Here is a 20,753-nt window from a genome sequence, read left to right on the forward strand (position 1 = left end):
ATTGTGTCAGGAATATTGATGGTTGATAAGGTGGTAAGTGAGGCGAGCGAGGAGAGCCGTACGGGCAGATAATGGCGGGAAGTCAGTCAGAAACAACACAGCTGAGCCGGGATATTACTGCACGGTGCCCGGGCTCCGCATACAGGAGGGCGGATGTTAGATTTTTTTTTTTGTTTTGTTCCGGGCGGAAGGCTTTTTGTGGTGCACCCCGTCGCCTGGAAGCGGTAACCATGACGACCGCCCCCCTACGGAGCAGGAGGAGGGAGAATCCCCTCCATGGGCCGGCTCTCCGGGGATTTGTCTGCTGGGACCTGTTGCTCTGAGGGTCCTGGAGGGGCTGCACGAGGGGTCGCATGATGTGATGAGTTGCAGGTACTTGAGGGGGCTCTGAGGGTCGGTCCTGCCGGCTGGAGGGGGAGCCAGGCTTTTCAGGTTTTCTAGGTGGGATTCTGACAAGGGAGCCTGGGGTTGCCAGACCAGGGGGGCGCTGCCGGACAACGAGGGGGCGAGGGAGTGCTGCCGGACCATCAGGGGGCGAGGAGCGCTGCCGGACCATCAGGTGCGAAAGAGCGCTGTCGGACAACCAGGGGGGCGAGGGAGTGCTGCCGGACCATCAGGGGGCGAGGAGCGCAGCCGGACCACCTGCGCATAATGGGGGCGCTGCCGGACCAATGGGGGCGCTGCCTGACCATCGGGGCACAAGGGAGCGCTGCCGGACCACTGGGGGGCGCTGCCAGACCATCGGGGGGGCGCTGCTGGCCCGTAAAGGTGGGACGCTGATAGGAGAACATAACAAAGTCCAACATCCCATATAGGATGTAGCATTGTGGTTGTCAGCAGGTGTAACCACAGCGTGAGGTGCTGATGCCCGCGCCGCCACGCCAGTTGAGGTCACTGACGACCCGCACCTTCGGAGGTATTGACATCCCATGCCTATGTGTCTTTTAAAGGCGCTGACGATCCTTCCTATTTTGCGTCATTCGCAACCCGCCCTTTTCGGGGCACTGATATCCCCTATCTCTGTTTTATTTGGGGTCACTGATGACCTGTGCCTTTGGGGCATTGACCTCCCCTTTCTCTGTGTCTCTGGGGACACTGATCTCCCCTACCTCTGTTCTTTTTGGGGTTGCTGATGTCCCATGCCTCTGTGCCTTTTGTGGGTGATTACACATGCCTTTTGGGGACACTGACGACCTGTGTCTTTAGGGTCACTGATATCCCCTAACTCTGTGCCTCTTGGGGTCACTGACGATCTGTTCCTTTGGGGGCATTGGTGTCTCCTTTCTCTGTGTCTTTGGGGGTGCTGTTGTCGCCTATCTCTGTGCCTCTTGAAGGCGATGACAACTCTTGCCTCCTGGGGGTGCTGACAACCTGAGCCTCCTTGTCTTTGGGGGGAAGGGGTCGCTGACAACCCTTTGGATATGCTGTCGTCCTGTGTATCTGTGCCTTTGGGGTGCTGACAGCCCCTGTCTTTGGAGGCGTTGATGTCCCATGCCTCAGTGACTTTTGGGGGCGATGACAACTTGTGCTTTTGGGGGCTCTGATATCCCATGCCTCTGGGGGGAAAGGAAGCTGACAACACATGCCTTTGGGGGTGCTGTGGGTCCATGTGACTTTTTGTGTGCTACATCCCATGCCGATGGTGAGGCTGTTGTTCCATTCCTTCGTGCCGGTGGGTGGAGAGGTTGTCAGCACCCAGTGTCGGAGGCACTGACGTCCCGTACCTTTAGCACCCTGACAGCCCATACTCCGGGGGCTTTTGTATACAGGGCCTTTGAGTCGGCAAGTCACACTTTTGTTCTGACTCCTCTGTTTTTCCACTTTCGGACTCTTTCACAAACAGTCATGTATAATAATTAGTACATTTAATGTAATCAAGCTAATAGAATTTTATATCCATTTAGGGTGAATCTAGTCGGATTGGAGGTGCAGCAGAACGCGGCGCCCGCTGACTCCTGTCCGAGCCCTCCAGATGCCCGCCTGCCCCTCGTTGTGCTGCTGCCTCCCTCCTGCATTTCCATCTTCTCATCCCCAGACATGGACTACAATGAGATCTGCCCTCCCTCTCCGTTCACTTCTTATGGACGACCCTTGTGAGGAGGCCATGACAGCCGGGAGCTAACACTGCCATGGATAAGGTAACGCCGGCCGTCTGCTGTGTCAGCGTTAATAATTCATTCTTTTTGTCTCCAATGAGTCAATCATCATGGCGTTCTCTGCGCAGAATTAGTTGTCAGTAAATTAGTAAATACGCTTACGTATCGCTTCATTAATGAGAGCCGCAGAGGTCCCGCCCTCTGCGCTGTGGCTGGCCGGATCCATCAGCAGACCAGAAGTCACTGTCTCCAGTCATTCCTATGAGGCTAAGTTTGCGGCTTCCATAGGAATGAATGAAGAAAGTTACTTCGGGCGCGCTGCGATCCGGCAGTCGCAGTGGAGGTCATCGGGGGATCGGAGCCGATATCTAATCAATGAAGCGATTTGTAAGGATTTTATCTACCCCAGTAATGCTGGTTACTCTTTGGGAAAACCCTTTAAACCTGTCACAAGCTTGAACCACAGCCAGTATGGAGTCCGGACATGCACATGGTAAAATTAAGTCGTACTATATAAAACTGTGGCTTTTCGGCGAAAGCATAGTTTAAAAAGTAGTTGGGAACTGGGAGAAAAGTTTTTAGCGCAGCTCTCCACCAGATTCTCTCTGCCCTTCTTGGCCTTGATTGATGGGTCTCGTCCTATTCGTGCATAGGGGAAGACCTGTCAATCCAACCAGGCAGGGTGGGGAGAAGCTAGTGGGCTTATTTAATTAGTTATATCTTTGGATGTCCGTGTGCTGAAAAATCATAGCGGACTTCAAAAATCTGCTGTAGGACCATTACTGTATATTGCTCATTGGCCCTGCTGTAGAATGACATCATCGGACTATGACATCACACCTTCCTCTTCGGTGGTGAGGTCATTGTACGTCAGCCAGACATGAGCTCAGTCTCCACTTGTGTGTCATGAAGCTTTCTGTTGTAAATCATTTCTTTCTTGGGGTTGAGAAATAGTTACTTGAAGGTTCATTTAAGGCCTCACAGTGCCACTTCTGTCCATGGCTGTCTGTAATATTGCAGCTCAACCACATTGAAGTAAATAGGGCGGCGCTGCAATACCAGACACAGCCAATGCACAAGAGGGGCGCTGTTCTGGGAATAAATAAATAAAAAGCAGACTTTTTAAAAATTCTGCTTTATTCCATGTTGGGAACCTTCTCATTATGGCGCTGTTGTATCTGAAGTATATTATTTCTAGACCCGATGACCATTCCAATCCATCCTGCCCTGTTGAGACGAAGGATTATTGAAACGGTTTGTCGGGGAGCAAGATATATTTGGAGATAATTTGAGAGTTGTGCAGTCTGCATTTCTATTCAAATCCTCTATCCTAACAAAAGTAATTGGTCACCTGTCAAGAATGAAAAGCAGCATTTATTTCTATATGTTAATGCTTAAGGCTGAGTTCCCATGGGACAGAAATCTCATGGCCTGGCCGCATCGAAAAGCCGCAAGATTTCCGCGGGAGAGCTGCAGCTTCAAAACCCGTGGCGTTTCACTGCGGGTTTTGGTGTGGTTCGGCCGCTGGCATTCCATTGCAGCTTTCTCTCCCTATAAAGAGGAGTGTGGCCACAACGGAAAAAAACAAGAATTGACAAGCTGCGCCTGTCTATTCCACGCCGCATCGCCAGTTCTGCCCGACTTTTGACAGATTGGCCGCCCCCGTGTGGATGAGATTTTTGCAAAATCTCATCCACATGGCTGGTTAATCCCGGGATTAGGAGCTGTGGGCAGATTTGCCGCACGGAAATTCCGCACAGAATTTCTCTTGGATACTCTGTGTGGCATACTTTCTACTGACATCTGCTACACTTCAGTTGGTATTTCCCTCCATTCATCCTGCAAACGTCTTGAGAATATTCTTAAAGAGGTTACATTGGTCTGTCTACAATGGTGCAGGGAGCGTCGCAGTTGGACAATTGAGCATTGGAAGAATGTCTACGGTGTGACGAATCACGTGACTCCATCTTTATATCAGATGGATGGATGTGGATGTGGAGGATGATGGGGAACACTTTTTGCCCGAGTGTGTTGTGCCAACAGTTTAGGTCCCAGTGTGGTCTGGGAATGTGTTTCGTGGCATGGTCTCGGTCCATTGGTTGTAGAACCATGAACACGGAGGTGGACCCTGACATCCTAGACAATAATGTGCTGCTGACGATGTGGCAATCCTCTGGGAATGGTCGGCCATACTGCCAACAAGACACCAACCTTGTCACAGATCCAACGCTGTCTTATGTTGGTTTGAGGATTTGGATGTCCCACGATTGGACCGGCCTGCACAAAGTCCTGACCTGAACCTACTGAACATCTTTGGGACGAACTGGAACGTCGGGCCAGGAAATATGAACAGTGTCCGTCTTCTTTGAGAGAACCTAACAGATGTTTGCAGGATGAATGAAGGGAAATACCAGCTGAAGTGTATCAGACATTAGTGGAAAGTATGCCAGAGAGAACATCTAATCTCATTAGGGCCAAAGGAGCCCCACTAAGCATTAACATATGAAAACAAATCCTACTTCTGATTGTTGCTCAGGTGTCCAATTACTTTTGGTAGGACAGTGTAGCATCTCCTCTCTGTCGCGCTGTTTCTGGTCTCTGCGGCGTCATTCAACTTTTCCTTTCATACGGAGGCACGAAAGTTCATCAGTTTACAATAAAATTGGGGCATTACCACAACTTGTGGGGAACATCGGTGGTCTCGTGGCCAAAAAGTTTGGTAGTTGGATTTTTACCAGTTCTATAAGTTCATCACAAACTATCATATAAGGAGATATTGAAGTTGTCCGAGATTGGCAGCGAGTTTTATAGTACAGGTCACGGTACCTCCACCGGGGATGGATATACTAGTGACTATTATTTTCTTTCGCCAGTTTTCAAAAGTGCCGGGTAAAGGGGGCGGGGTTATTGTACGGGGCGGAGTCTTCCACAATCGAGAGATTTGCTATAATTTATGCCAGAAACTGGTGTAAATGTAACTGGTATCTACTTGTGCTCATAGCAGACATATACTGGGTGCACCAAGAGGCAAAGATGCACCAAACTTATTAGGAGGTGTCTGCCAGTCTTAATATGATCCCCACAGGAGCAGAACGCGTATTAAGAGGCGCACGCCAACTATGCGCTGGAGTCGATTTCTGGTTGTATTTATGTCTCTTTTTAGGGTAAATTATACTTTAAGAATTACTGTACTTTTAAAAAACTTTTCGCATGTGAGAGCAACATGTCGAAGGTTTTGATCAGTGGGGGTTGCGGGTGCTGAGACCCCCCCGCTGATCGCTCAGTGTTCACCCGAGCGCTGTGCCCCTTCGGTTGTCTTGTGGGCTCCTCTCAGCAGCTGAAGACGGACACATAGACGTCTATAGACATCTTCACGTCCGTCATCAGCTGCTGAGAGGAGCCAGCGGGCAACAAAGGCAGGCGAAGGGGTCCACAGCTCAGGTGAGCGCTGCAGCCCCCTCATTTCAGTGATCAATGGGGGTCTCAGCACCCGGACCCCACTGATCAAAACTTCTGACATTTCAAAAGTTTTTAAAAAGTGCAATTAGGGCGCATTCACACGATTGTAATACGCTTGCGTGAGTGAGCTCTTTTCAAATCTGTCAGAGGCCCCTCCCCCTCATAAGCCACGCCTACGTTTTAACACTGGCACAAGCGTATTAGATTTCTAAAAAGTTGCAGATTATTTACACAAAATGTACTTCTTTTTCCACGGTGTTTGCTGTGAAAAATCCCCCCATCTAACTGAATCTACATCATCGCCAGATCTGCAAATTTTTTGACATCCAGTTCCCCCTCAGCAGCAGTGTGTGATCCTGGGAGGAGTGGAGGGTGTGCCGACTCATGTCGGACACCACACATGTGCACAGTCATGCATCTGCAGCAGGGCATTGTTGTGTACATGACCCTCCCACCTACCCCCACCCAGCCGAAATAGCTCAGTTGGGAGAGCGTTAGACTGAAGATCTAAAGGTCCCTGGTTCGATCCCGGGTTTCGGCAGTTGTTTTTTTTCTCTCTCTAGCAATTGATACGCTTTTCTTTCTTTCTTTTAACCCCTTGTAGCTCTGCTGTGCATAAATTAATAAAAGAAATGTTGGCTGTCAGATCGGGGAGACACAAATTATTCTTTAAATGTTTTAATTGTGCCAAAGTAGTAAAAAGTTGAAATTTGGTATCACCGTAATTGTATCGACCAGTGGAACGTAGCTAACATGTTACAGGAACCGCACTGTAAACATCAAAAAATATATAAATGTTGGTATTTCAGATTTGCCATTCTCATAAAACAGCTCGATAAATTCTGAACCGCAGAATGGAGGTCCGATGGTATTTATGTCGGTGAATGGCGCAAGATTTAACATGGAAAAAAAATGGTGATCTTTTTTAATTTCACTCCCAATAAAGAGTTAATAAATAAGTCATAAATACTCAAAGTCTTATCTTTATGAAATACAACTCATCCCACAAAGAAATATACTTCAGTTTATTATTTTAATACAGGAGACTCTGATGAAGCGGGGCTGACCGGTATCTGAAGAACCCCTCTAAGCCACATGTTCTACCCTGTTTCCCTGAAAATAAGACCTGCCCCGAAAATAAGACCTAGCATGATTTTTAAATAGTGTCCAGGCAGCTATACATGTAAAAAAGAAATATTTTGGAGCAAAAATTAATATAAGACCCTGTCTTATTTTCAGGGAAACACGGTATATATTTAAAGGGGGTTTTCCGGGACAAGGTTATTGATGACTGATCCTCAGGATAGTTCATCAATATAATGCAAATCATTGCGGTTCTGGAGCCCAATCAATTCACTGCCTGAAAAAGCCTTGGCGCTCACATGAGCAGCATTGACTCTTCAAATGAATGGGACTGAACCGCTATACCAGGTACAGCCACTATACACTGTTCGGCGCTGCGCCTGGTATGGACTGAAGCAGTTGCAGCTTGCACTGTAGCCACTTCAGACAGCTAAATGGTGAGGGGTCTGAAGTGGTGAACCCCCTCTGATCAACTATTGATGACCTAAGTCCTGGGAAATCCCTTTGACCCTAATGAGGTCACTGTACTCTCAAATGCATTTATCTGATACTGAGTGATTACATGACTGTGGGACGCTAAATGTGGCAAAAATAACATTTTCTAGCATGCATTGACAGTCGCTAGCTGCCATGGCATGCTGGGACTTGTAGTTCTACAATAACTGAACACTACTAGTGCATGGAATGTAGTTCATATGGGAGCTGCATGGACCTCCCTTGTGTTCTGGGTCATCTTCTCATTATTCCAGTCTCAGGGGGCACCGTGTGACCACAGCAAATGTTATTTCCTAAATTGGGAATGCATCCTCTCCCTTCTCCGGGCTTGCTGTAATGGAAATCTAGCAGCTTTATAAACAGGTCTATTCCCAGCCCGGCCGGCAGCGTTACGTCACCTTCTGCAGGGTACGACGGAGCGGATATAGCGGCGTTTTCTGAATTTACATAATGAATGCTTAGTCACTTTCTAATGAAAAACTCTATAATTTCCCAATATGCTTTTTTCTGTTCTTCATCGTTCCTCAAGATCTCTGCTTGCAGTCAGTGAATGGAAAGTGTGTCTTTATAGCTTATGCGTTTGCCACATTACGGCTCTGTGGAAAGGCTGTATATTTAGTGCCATTGTATCCCATCCTGGAAGATCTGAAAACTTCTTGCCAATTGGAGCGAGTGCGCCTCTAGCTGAGTGTCAGGTAGCTGCCGGCAGGCGTCTGTATGGCATATAGCCGGCTCTACCGGAGAACAGACAGCCTTGCTCGGTTGCTTGTAGTTTTGTCCTTTTATAGCCGCCCAGTGGATCCCATGTTGTTCTCATCACAGCAGTGCGAGGTATTACACCATGTGACCACATCGTACTGGGGTACACTCTCCAGCACCCCTAACTCCTCTATGTGCCTCGAAAAGACTTAACCAAATTAAGGCTGCTTTCACACTTGTGTTAGGGGTCAGTTCAGGGTTTCCGTATCTATGCTTTGCTTTTGGTCCAAAAACAGAGCAGAGAGACACAACCCTGAACTGACCCGAACGCAGGTGTGAAAGCAGCGTAACCATATCCTCTGCACAAAGCATATTACATATCCTAAACATCCTTCCTCTCCTTGGCATTGGCCTCCTACTGTGCATTGTCTGCATGCTGCTGTGAACCCATGTGTCTATCTGCGCATATACCTCCAAATCTGTAAGTGTGGCCGCACCTTTGTATCTGTAAGTATGGTCGGCCGTCTTCTGTGATTTTTTTTTTTTTTCCCTTCTACTGTGTTGGAATCAAAAGGACACTAATGAAATAAATGGCCATATTGATATTATTGGAGCCGGAAACCCATCTCAATTAAATGTTAATGAAGTCTGAATTTCCTCCCGTTGTGCATCGGGTGGAGCACACATTTCATATTCTCATTAGGATGTATTCAGAAAGCCTAGTGATGGCACAGCGGGGTCCCCACCACTACTGCATGTAAAGCTACCTATTCAAATGATAATCGTTCAGTGTAAACATGACCACCGACGGGTGACAGGCGATAAGTCGCTAGTCGATTCATTTCAGCTTACCAAAACAATAGTCGCTGGGTGATCAGAAGTGTAAAGTCGGAGTTGTTCTTATTTGAATTGTGAATGAATTTGCATGGAGATGAGAGCCGCTGTTTGGTGATTTTGCCCTCTAGTGATATTTTGGTTTGATACGCTCTAGGACCATCTTGTTGGTGACCACTGCCGACCATGGTATACCATTCTTCTCTAGCACCACAGTTCGAAGGCATGAGTTTTCTTTCCATCCGCCTTCTTGAGCGTCCAATTTTCGCATTCGTATATGAAGATCGGAAACACAATTGCGGCACGTCATGACGCGGCCCGAACGTGATGACGCGCATACGTACACAGCGACGGCACAGCGGACTCTGGCCCGCCCCACCTCCCTCCGATTGGGTAAAACATGTAAGCATACACACCCTCTCTCGACCACCACGGCGAGATTTTAGCAATCGGAGCAGGCTATTATCGATCGGATAATGCGCTTATTTCCCTTAAACTGCGATGTTATTCGTAGACTGTTTTATTTAAAGAGTGGGTCCACATACAGGCTCTTAGTAGCATGTGGGCCCGATGTTTATGGGCGTGGCCATTATAGGGTTGGACAGTGCAACTTGGTCAACCCCTCAGGGGGCGGTCCTGAGGACTATAAAGGCAGGTCAGATGCGGGCAGCTCTTCATTCCCTGGCCTACCATCTGGGCTACGGGTGCTACTCTTTTGTTATTTTACATCACCTAGGCTATTCATTATGCAATAGGGAATCCTCTCGAAAGCACGCTTAGAGTTCTGACTATGATACTGGGCGCTCTCCATAAGCTTACATTGAGCATCTGGACACGCATATAAGAGAACTATAGGAGGATTGGCTCCTTTTTCCCTGAAACAGTATCCCTATCAGCCAGATCTCTGCTGTCTGCATATCATACAAACAGACAGTAAAGCATTGGGGAATTAGGACATCGACTTAGAGTCAGTGTATCAATCAGAGCCTCTGGTCAATGCCTACCCCTGTCTCCCTAGCAAAGAAAAAGAAAAATTGAATAGCACATCCTTCCTTCTTTTAGGACACGCATTATCTTGACCAAGTTCGACCTATGTAGACTCTTAAAAATTTACTCCTAAGTACTAATCAGACCTTCGGTCTGAATTAGTGGGGGGATACCCTTCAGACACGAACAATACACTACCATCTTTGTTAAGTGGTGGGGACTATCTATCTTATGTCTGTCCTAAATTAGTTGTTGTGCCACTTACCAGTCGGTGCGACACCAATCACTCCTTTCAATTTGTGTTTTATGTTGTGCCCTTGTGTAGTTTTTAACAAGTATTAATAAAATTGATTATTTTATTTTAAGTCTTTACTGTAATAGGGGTATATAAAGAAGTAACATCGGCTGTAACCCACATGAACCCACCCTGCCACGACACGTCAGCTAATGCCCAAGTACATGCTTGATATCCTGTATGTATCCCAGTAATGAGGGAATCAAGGGTTGGAGCAGACTGTCAACCCATGAACTAATGGGTTCATTCAGTGACCCTATACTGGCTACAATCGGCCGGAAGGGAGGGAGGAACCATCCTTATGTAACTTGGGGAATAAGTGAAAAGTGGGTATGACAGGGTGCTGCACCATAAGACCCAAACCAGTGTTTTATCATCTCGGAATGTTTTTTTTTTTCCATTACCTTTATAAAATCACTGTATATATTGTTATATATTGGATGCTTTGCTCATTTTAGGTGCAGGTCCAATCGGAGGACATAGTCGATAAATTAAAGGAGAAGGGATTTAATCCTGGGACTTCTACAGAAGAGTACTTGTGTTTCCTGTGGGATCTGTATCAGACAGCAGAGAGCAAGTTACAGACATCCACTAACAGCCTGGAGGAGCTGAAACTACAACAGGCCGAAGAGATGAAGGAGGTGAGAGGCGGCCATGTAACCTATTCACCGCAACCCGCAGGGATGTGATTGTATGAAAATCGGTGACGTCACTGAGATCCTTAATGGGGTTGTGCCACAGGAAAACTTTCAGATTGGTGAGCGTCCAACTGCTGGGAGCCCCATAGATCCCGAGAACAGGACTCTGGCGGATCCTGAAGTGAGGCAGCGGTGGTCAAACACGTGTGGGACCACTGGAGATAGCTGAGTTCAAACACTCAACTATCTCCATTGAAGTGAATAGAGTGGTAGTACGCATGTGTAACCACCGCCGCCCTCACTTTAGAATGCGCCAGAGCCCATTTTTCAAGATCAGTGGAGGTCCCAGCCATTGGATCTCTACCAATCTGAAAGTTATGCTCTATTCAAAGGGTTATGGAAAGGAGCTGGAGGGGCAACAAATGGAAGGCCACTTCTGTCCTGGGTGGTAAAACAGTAGAAATGCCATACTGTTTGCTGTGGATCCTTGTCTTTTCCATGTAGGCCGCTGTACAAGATGATGTTGCTGAATAGCAGTAAGAAGTCTATTTAAATGATGTATTTGCACTATTTCCACAGGTGGAGAACTATGTGGCTCACATCCGGAATCTCACGGAGGAGAGGGAGGCGCTCACAACAGATTTCGAAAAGGAAAATATACAGCTCAGGGTTGAACTAGAGAAGCTGCAGATCCAGCAAGGTAAGACTGGGTTCAGTCAGTTATTACTGTCATATTTCCAGATATTTGGTTAAATCTCTCATGTATCCACAGTGTTACTAGGCATGCTTTTGCAATAAATTAAAAGGGTTGTCCAGTTGTAAACTACTGATGGCCTAACCTCAGGATAGGTCATCAATAGTTTGCTGTCAGGGAGTCTCCTGCCAGGGACACCCACCAATCAGCCCTTCCCTAGGCTAGTGCACCGAGCTGACTTCTGCCGGAAACAGACAGCTCTGTTCCCACTTCTAGGCCACCTTTGGTATTATAGGGCAAGTTCCCATTCAAATTAATCAAAACATGATCTGCAGTACCACGCCTGGCCACTGCAGTGGAAACGGAGCTGTCTCCTTCTTACAGAAATCAGCTCAGTGCACAAGCACTCCAGCCCAGAGAACAGTTCATTGATGGTGGTGACAGGGGAATCTTCTACTGGTGACCTATTCTGAGGATAGGCAATTAATAGGTTACAACTGGACAACCCGGTAATGGAAACCCTATGTGGAGGACTTTACTTTGCCAGTTTTCAGGCTGTTTGTGGACTGTAATGTGGATTTCCTACAACAGTGTGCTAATCCACCAGGACAAAAGGACACGGCTCTGGGAGAAAGCTACACTGACGGACTGCTATGGAGAGAGGAGATTAGATGAGGGTAGGAAGAGCAGAGAAGGGTGTATACACTCATGGCAGATGGGTGGCCCCAAGAGTTGGCTCATCGACTACCGAATGGCTGCCTATGGTTGCGGTTTACTGCCACATCTTATAGTAGGAAGACTACAGACTGCTGCTGTACCAAGTGCAGATCAAGAAGAGAGGAAGATTCATGAGGACACATATTATATAACCGCATATTCATACTCTTACATCCTGTGTGTAATAAAAATAATTTAGGATAAATGGTGACAATTGGGGTAGTTTAAAAAAAACCTATAATGCGGATTTACTAATACTGTGTAATAGTTAGACCAGACAGTCTTTAAGTTCCCCAGATGTGTCACAGCGACTCTGCTGGATGATAAATCTGCTACATTTTTAGACCGTTTAGTCTAACATTATACCACCAATTAGTTGGCGTCGTTTACACCAAAAGTTTGGCACATTTAGGCCACTCCTATTTTTCACAAAGCCACGCCCCTAATCGAGACATGACCAAAAAGGTCCTAAAGTGTCTAAAATGCATCTTAAATGTGCCAACTATGTCGGACAGTCTTTTGGCGCAGTTTGTAAATCCGCTCCCTTATTTTTAGTTTCTCATTTACAGTTTGGATGTTTTCCTCTTATAATGAACGCTGGATTTGTCTTTTAGCCGCTTCCCCTTCTACAGAGATGACCTACTGATGCGTCAGAGTTGGACACGTTTAGACTCAGCGTTGGGGCTTCCTTTAATTCTATTGCGTTGGACTCCTCACACAGCAGACACTGCTGGTCCCGATAGACCCATTGACTCATTATGGGATCTGTAGGGCTCAGTCAAGGGGTCTTTGTTTTCACAGAAACATTGCGTAGGGTGCAGCACCAATTTTTTTCAGCAGATGTAGATGTGAACAGAGCCTTTAGGGGTTGTGCCGAGTTAGAAAGTTATCCATACAGGGGCCTCAAGGTTCCCGAATGAATGGAGCGGTAGTTGTAGAAGTGGACTACAGCTCCTTGGAATGGACGGAGATTTCCGAAATCAAGCGCTTAGCAATCTCTAGCGCGCCCATTAAGATGAATAAAGCACCTTTAGTTTATATAGAAATCTTTTTCCTGACCACAAAAGTTGAGAAGTCTCCTAAATTGTGTTGTATTCCTGATGTTCGGTCTTATGATGATTGCCTTTCCTAGTGTTTTATGTCATCTTAGACTCCCAGCTGAAAGAAGTTGAAGAAATGTTGGACCAAGAAGGATTAAACGAGATTGCCCACAGCAGTCCCAGCGAGCAGATCGCCTACCTCCTGGTGGAAAGGGCCACGCTACTGGAGAAACTTGAGCTTCTGGAGCAAAAGATGGACTCTCGCTCAGAGCACATGAGCGATCAAAACCGACAGGTGCCCCCAGTTACTTCCGGAGATAGAAGTGGCTTACTGTACAGCTTAAAGGGGTTTTCCTACGACTTAAAATTGACTCACAACCTCTCTGTCCCTTTTGATTGTTGTTGATCATGACATGTGACTGCTGCAGCCAGTAGTAGGAAAATCCCTTTAAATTATCTGGCTTCTGATAGTTTGCAAGTCCTCTTAGCCCAAAATATAGCCAAATGCAGAAGGAAACAGTAGGATTTACTGCTGACTGCTTCTGACTTGTGGAAAGCTGGTTGGTTTGCTTTATTTGGGCAGCCTGACCCAACATCAGCTGTTGTATGGGTGAACTAATATGGATATTACCACTTACAATGAAATGTAACCTTACTTAAGGTAACTTTGAAAACAGCGAATTCAGGCGATAGTCGTCCTGTGTACACACGGCCACCGACAAGGCGCTGAGCGAGAAATTGGTTACTTTTCGGAGTCGTTTGGTTCTTCGCTCACTTATATACCTAGTGACTATCGGCCCGTGTAAACAGGCAGGTCTCTGTGCAGTGAACGGAGGCGGAAGGCCAGAAGAGATCTCCAATGCACACCGCCTTCATTCTCTGAAGACCATCACTCCTGTGTAAAAGCACAGGAGCGACAGTCTGTAGTATGGCTGTGGGGCACCCAACAGTCATTTCATGTCCCTTTAGCATGCCCCTTGCCATCAGCAGGACTCCACAAGCCAGACTTCATAATAGTGCATTATACATATAATATACATTAACGGGGCAAAGCCAGTAATTACAATAGAACCGACTCAACAGCCCTATTTTATGCGTCTGCCACTAAACCAGTTTCCTAATGTGACAGAGGTCATTTAAAGGGAACCTGTCATCAACTATAAGCACCATAAACTAAGTTGGAGTCTGAAGAGTTGTGCTTGCTGTACGCTGACTTTGCCAGTGGATGCCAAAGGAACCGGTTGACTATGAAAAGAGGCTCCCAGACTCCACGTCACCAAAACTATAAGCACCGTAACTTAGTTTATGGTGTTAACAGTTGATGACCGGTTCCCGTTAAAGGGATTATCTTACAATTGACTTTTACCCTGTATCCAGAGAACAAGTGACGAAAGCCTGATGGGTGGAGCACCAATTGGTCCTGAGAATGGGGTCTAATGTCCCCCTATCCCGCCTCAGTGCTTCCCTTGCACTTGCATGGAGCAGCAACTGCGCATGTATACTGCCTCTCTATTCACCTTTATGAGCCGTAAATAGCCAAGCGCTTGTAGTTGGCTGTCTTCAGTCATCCTATGGAAATGAATGGAGTAGCAGCACACATGCTTAGCCGCTGCTCCATTCAAATTTGTTATTACAGGGGGGGGGGTGCAATGAGGAGAAGAGGGGTAACCCCTGTTCTCAGAATCAGTGGGGGTTTCAGCTATCAGACTTTTATCGCCTATCCTCTGGATAGTTAGTAAAGGTCATATGTGCATTAACCTCTGTAAATGACAATGTTCTGGCTGCCTGCAGACACCACTAGGGGGAGCTCAAGAGATTACTGCGTATTATTTGGTACCCTCACCCATCAGAATTTTATCACTTATCCTGTGGATAGCTGATAAAAGTCGATTTTGGTACAACTCCTTTAAATCTATGTTACACTTTATTTACACTGATTTACTGGTTTCAGGATGAATTGGAACAAATTCATCGCACATTAGAAGAGGAGCTTTACCAGCAGCGCGAAACCATGAGACGCACCAAGGAAACGATGAACAAGGTAATTAGCCCACATCACGCTTCACTAAACTGGTGACTTTCCCAGTAAACCTGCTCTGGTGGAGGAAGCGGTCAATAGATGATAAGGCAGGACTCACAGGCTCAGTCCACACTAAATGTCTCTTAGGTTGTATTTACACGAGCGAGTGCGATATTAATCCGAGAATCTCTGACCGATAGCGTACTCTTAAACCCACGATTTTCGTTGCAGTTACGTGAAAGTCGCATGTACCACGATATGATTCTCACGCACATGAAAATTGCATGTAGTTTCAATAGGAAAAATGTAAAATTCACACTGGTATGTACCTCGCCTGCAGGAAATAACGGACGCGTTTTCCGCAGAATCGTAAAAAAATACAATATGCTGCAATTTGGTATTGATAAAAAACAAATCGCGCATGTAAACACACCCAGTGCAAATAACAGGTTGTATTTCTGTGCAGGCTTGGTGCAGCTCGCAACGCACAAAACCCCCGCCAGAATATCGTCCGTGCAAATACGGCCTTACTCTGATGAGTAAATGCTATTAACCCCTTAAGGGCTCGGTCAGACGGGCGGTTTTTACATGCGTTTATTCACGCGTAAAAAAGATCACACTGTGTGCGTAAAAAAAACCCGCGTGACCGCGTCTATTGCCACCCATACGTTCCATCTTTTGTAGGTGCGAATTTTATGCGCATTTAAAAATCAAACATGTGACCGCTGCCATTGGTTCTATATAGATGCGGATCGCAAACGCAAGTAACATGCGCACATAAAAACGCCCGTCTGACTGAGCCCTAAAGACGCAGCCCTTTTTTCCCCCATTTTCGGTTTTTCCATCGTCCTAGATGTCTGAGGGTTGTTTTTTTTTCCAGGACAGTTGTATTTTTCAATGGTGTTATATAATGTACTGAAAAACTTTGAAAATCCGCCATCTTTGAGTGCGTCTTTTTTCTACTGCGTACACACTGCAACAAAAAGGACATGCTAACGTTATCTATGGGTCCTTACGATTACTACTATACCAAACTTGTGTAGTTTTTTTTGTTGTTTTTTTTTTTTTGCACTACTTTAACCCGTTCCCGCTGCAGGGCGTAAGTTTACGTCCTGGCAGCCTGGTACTTCCTGCAACAGGACGTAAACTTACGTCCTGGAGATAGCGAGGGATCACATATGATCCTGCGCTATCCCGCAGTGGGAGCCGGCTGTCAGTCACAGCCGGCGCCCCGCTGCAACAGCGGGGGGCATCGGAGATGCGCCCCCCGCTGTTAACCCCTTCCCTGCCGCGATCTAAGTAGATCGCGGCAGGGAAAGAGTTCACAGAGGGAGCGGACCCCCTCTGTGTCTCCGGCTGGAACTCGCGATGTCATCGCGAGAGCCCGGCCGGTCACCATGGCAACAGGACGCCAGTCACTGGCATCCTGTATTGCCTATGCCTATGAGCGCTGTAAAAGGGATAAGGCATGGCAGAGCAGTAGCTCTGCCATGTCTTATGACAGCGATCATCAGGGCAGTGGTTAAAGTCCCTCAGAGGGACACAAACAGTGTAAAAAAAAACAAAGATTAAAAAAATGAATTTAAAAAAATGTAAAAAAAAGAGTAAAAAAGACATTTTTTTATGCTTTTTCTCAGATTAGCATAAAAAAAGGTAAAAAAAAAATAAAACCCCACATATTTGGTATTGTCGCGTCCGTAACGACGCGTACAATAAGTTGCACATGCTTTTGACTGTGCACGGAAAAAAACGCTAAAAAAAACGTGAAAAAACTGAGGCAAAATGCTAATTTTTAGCATTTTGCCTCACTAAAAACACAATAAAAGTGATCAAAAAAGCCGTATGTACCCCAAAATGACACCAGTAAAAACTACAGCTCGTCACGCAAAAAATAAGCCCTCATAGAGCTCCGTACATTGAAGAATAAAAAAGTTACAGGACTTTGAATGCAGCAATTTAGAATAGAAAAAAGATTTCCAAAAAAAAGGGTTTTTATTGCAGAAAAGTGGGAAAACCTAAAAAAAAGTAAGAATTTTGGTATCGTAACCGTACCGACCCGCAGAAAAAATGGAATGTCACATTTATGCTGCATGATTAACGCTGTAAAAAAAAAAATTAAAAAATCTATGGCAGAATTGAAGCGTTTTCTCTCCCTGATTACATAAAAAAAAAAAAAGTTTTACAATATAGTCAATGTACCCAAAAGTGGCACCGATAAAAACTACAGTTCGCCACGCAAAAAACAAGCCCTCATACGGCCGCGTCGACGGAAAAATAAAAAAGTTATGACTTTTGATAAACGGAGAAGAAAATCCGCCAAAAATTGTTGCGTCCTTAAGCCCAAAATAGGCCATGTCATGAAGGGGTTAATTTTTTTTCAAAGATATATTTATTTAGTTTTTTTATTTTCTGCCGCCATCTTCTGACAGCCATATCTTTTTTTTTCTGTCGACATAGTTGTACAGTGGCTCATTTTGTGCAGGCCGTCCTGTAGTCTCTATTGGTACCATTTTGGAACACATACAACTTTTTGATTGCTTTTTATTACATTTTTTCTTGGAGACAGGTGCCCAAAAAAGGCGCAATTCTTGTGCTTGTTTTTTTTCTGACGACGCTCATCGTACGGGGTAAATTATGCATTGCTTTGCTAGATCAGACTTTTACAGATGCAGCGATAGCAAATATGTATTTTTGTTTTATTATTTAGATTGTTTTATTATAAATTTGGCAGCAGGGGTTTTTCCTAACTTTTTAGTACTTTTTAGTACTTTTTAAAAAATAATAATTAGTACAACTTTTTTAAAACTTTTTTTTTTTTTTTTTAATTCCTTAGAGGGGACAAAAACCTGCAATCCTTTTATTGCTCCTGCAGTATGATGTAATGCCATAGCATTACATCAAATCACAATCTGACAGGCATGGCTTGGTAATTTGCAATGATAGCCCTGGGTCCCCCGCCTGCCATGACACCCGCACGGCATCCTGTGATCTTATCAATATTACAATTAGGGATGAGCAAGTATACTCGCTAAGGCACTACTCGTTCGAGTAATGTGCTTTAGACGAGTATCTCCCCGCTCGTCCCTGAAGATTCGGGGGCCACCGCAGAGCGGGGAGCGGCGGGGGGGAACGGAGGGGAGATCTCTCTCTCTCTCCCGCCCCCTCTCCCCTGCTCCCCGCCGCAACTCACCGGCGGCTCCCGAATCTTCAGGGACGAGCAGGGAGATACTCGTCTAAAGCACATTACTCGGACGAGTAGTGCCTTAGTGAGTATACTCGCTCATCCCTAATTAAAATATATTACGAATATGAGCATCGATAATCTGACAGGTGACCCAGAGCATTCACAACGCTTTTAAACATTTCACAAACACTGCAGCGGCGTTATTAACGAAGTGCAGTTAACCTTTGATTTTTAACTCCCTTGTATCTTCTGTATAGAAGTGACTGAGATTCTATAAACTATTACCGTATGTATTAAATTATTATTTCCACATATTGTCTTCTAAAGGAGCCCCTGTCCTCAGTTCAGAAGCCGTGGAAGAAGTTGTTTGGGACCCGTAAAAGTGCAGACCGAGTGTCTGCAGAGAGTTTAGTATGTTGCTGCTCTGTTCTTTTTATATATTTTGTTAGCATTACTAATCCACCAGTAAATCCACTAACACAGCAATGTACTAACCTTATCACTACCATGTCTTAGAATATCTCTTCTTTTTGGAGCCATTATGAGTCACCTGTAAAGTGTGAATTTGTGTACAGTCGTGGCCCAAAGTTTTAAGACACAAATTTTGTTTTTTACAACATTTGCTACTTCAGTGTTTTTAGATCTTCTAGGGTGGTTTCACATCTGCCGGGGTTCCGCTTTCCTTCTCCGTTCAGGAAGCAGGAAAGGGGAATCCCCACAGCTGAACGGTTCTTAACAGCACTGGACGGACCCCATTGACTATAATGGGATCATTCCGCTTTCCATCCAGCTGCCCAGCAGAAGTACACAAACAGTCGTTTGTATGCTAACAACTAGCTGTAGCAACTATTTGGGTTACAGTTGTCCTCCAGTGGGTGCTGGTGTATCTTGTCTCCACCGGAACTAAGGGTGAAGACAAGGGGTTGGGCTGAGTCACTGACAGGGTAGGACAGCAGTGGATTGTCTGTTTCCCGCAGCATGTCTTGTGCCGACTCCGGTTGTGTTACCCGATACTGCTGATTAACCCCCCCCCCCCCCCCCCTCTCCCTCCTAGCTCTGAGCAGATCAGGTCCCATTGAGAAAGGACTAATTGTGGACTTTTGATTTTTTTGATTAAATATTTTCAGAACCGTTGCAGAAATCCGCAGCTTGTGGATTTCTGCTGTGGTTTTTAGAGGCAGAATCGTGATCGAAAAATCTGTGTTGGTTCCGTAGTTTGAACATTCCCTAAAGGTATAAGTTGTAATGATCAACTATTGGCCTGTTTTTGTTTTTTTTCTCACCGATTTCACGGCTGGAGTGCACAGATTCACACAGATCTCCGTAATTGGTTTTCAAATTAATGCCGTACCGTGACTAGTGTAGGACTTCAGTGTTTACCTACCAATTTGCCTGGGAGTTGCAGTAATGCCATAACATTATTGTGAGGCCCCGGTAACTTGCTAGGTTGATCACCAGTTGGCTACAACCAGTTACTGCAAGAAGTCCTGACTCTGCAGTTTGTTTGTACTAGTTCCATAAACAACGAAAAGTATCATTAAACACATTAACACATGAAGGGCAAGACGGGAAGATGCACATTGTGAGGGCATAAAGCACTTTATTCTGATGAATTATGCATGCACTAAGCCTTTGATCTGATGGGTGGATTCAGGTAAGAGTGCTCTACGGCCAGAGATGTGGAGAACAGTGTACCAAATGCCCTTGAACAGCCGGTCCGCGTATCGCTATAAGAAGAGCTTTCAGATGAAACATCCAGCCTTCCACGTCCCGTCGGCTTAAAGCCATTTTCCCATCTTGTAAGGTGATGGCGTATGACTAGGATATGTCATCCCTTTATGATGGACGGAAGTCCAACCTCTTGGCCACTCATTTGATGTATCCATCTACATCTTCACACTAAATCACTTCAAGAGAATTGCTCAGTACCATCTTCATGGCCTCATCACTTATATAAATGTATCAAATCTGACCAAAAATGACCAATTTTGAACACAATTTTACAACCATCCACTGTTTAAGTCTATAAAAACTATGTAAATTCTTTTTCGTTTCTCTTCTTGCACTACTTTTCTCTTTTATGCTGTTTCGCTCGTCTCCATTCATTCTGAATTCTCCTGATTTACCTGAGAGCAGTGCATTGTGGGAGCTCTGGAGACAGTTACTATTTGAAGTTAGCTGTGAGGTCACATGTGTAACAACAGAGTAGAGACGAGCTGTTGACTGTTTCCAACGACAACCAGCAGAATTTTTAATGACTTTTGAAGCCTCTGCCTCCATCATTAGGGTATTGTTAGTCTTCAACCATCCAATATGTTATGCTGAAAAGTTATGACCGTTATCAATGTAGAAATTTCTTGAAAGGCATTTCCCAGCGCTTTGGGGATTTTTTCTATTGGTGACCTATCCTCCGGATAGGGCATTAACACATCAGGGGTACAGCACTTGGAATTCCCACTGATGAGCTATTTCCTGGCACTGCTGTCAATGTGGATAGAGTTGGAAGCAGATA

General features: G+C 45.6%; 1 protein-coding gene and 1 non-coding gene across 4 annotated transcripts in view; both read left to right on the top strand.

The window, feature by feature from the left end:
* Positions 1–216: 216 nt before the first annotated feature.
* Positions 217–20,753, top strand: part of CCDC30 (coiled-coil domain containing 30) — a 61,618-nt gene continuing 41,081 nt past the window's right edge. Inside the window, exons 1-7 of one of the 3 annotated variants that reach the window (XM_066606734.1) lie at positions 217–372; positions 1,905–2,138; positions 10,407–10,589; positions 11,166–11,286; positions 13,148–13,332; positions 14,989–15,078; positions 18,569–18,652. In XM_066606734.1, coding sequence (XP_066462831.1) covers positions 2,130–2,138; positions 10,407–10,589; positions 11,166–11,286; positions 13,148–13,332; positions 14,989–15,078; positions 18,569–18,652 — 672 coding nt within the window. In that variant the 5' untranslated portion in view covers positions 217–372; positions 1,905–2,129. The remainder of the gene's footprint in view (positions 373–1,904; positions 2,139–10,406; positions 10,590–11,165; positions 11,287–13,147; positions 13,333–14,988; positions 15,079–18,568; positions 18,653–20,753) is intronic. The other 2 variants (XM_066606735.1, XM_066606736.1) reach the window with 2 other exon arrangements.
* TRNAF-GAA (transfer RNA phenylalanine (anticodon GAA)) lies at positions 6,024–6,096 on the top strand. The gene has a single exon. It is a non-coding gene; the product is annotated as a tRNA-Phe (tRNA).

This window comes from Eleutherodactylus coqui, chromosome 6 (assembly GCF_035609145.1).
Source record: "Eleutherodactylus coqui strain aEleCoq1 chromosome 6, aEleCoq1.hap1, whole genome shotgun sequence".
In the NCBI taxonomy this organism is placed as follows: Eukaryota; Metazoa; Chordata; class Amphibia; order Anura; family Eleutherodactylidae; genus Eleutherodactylus; species Eleutherodactylus coqui.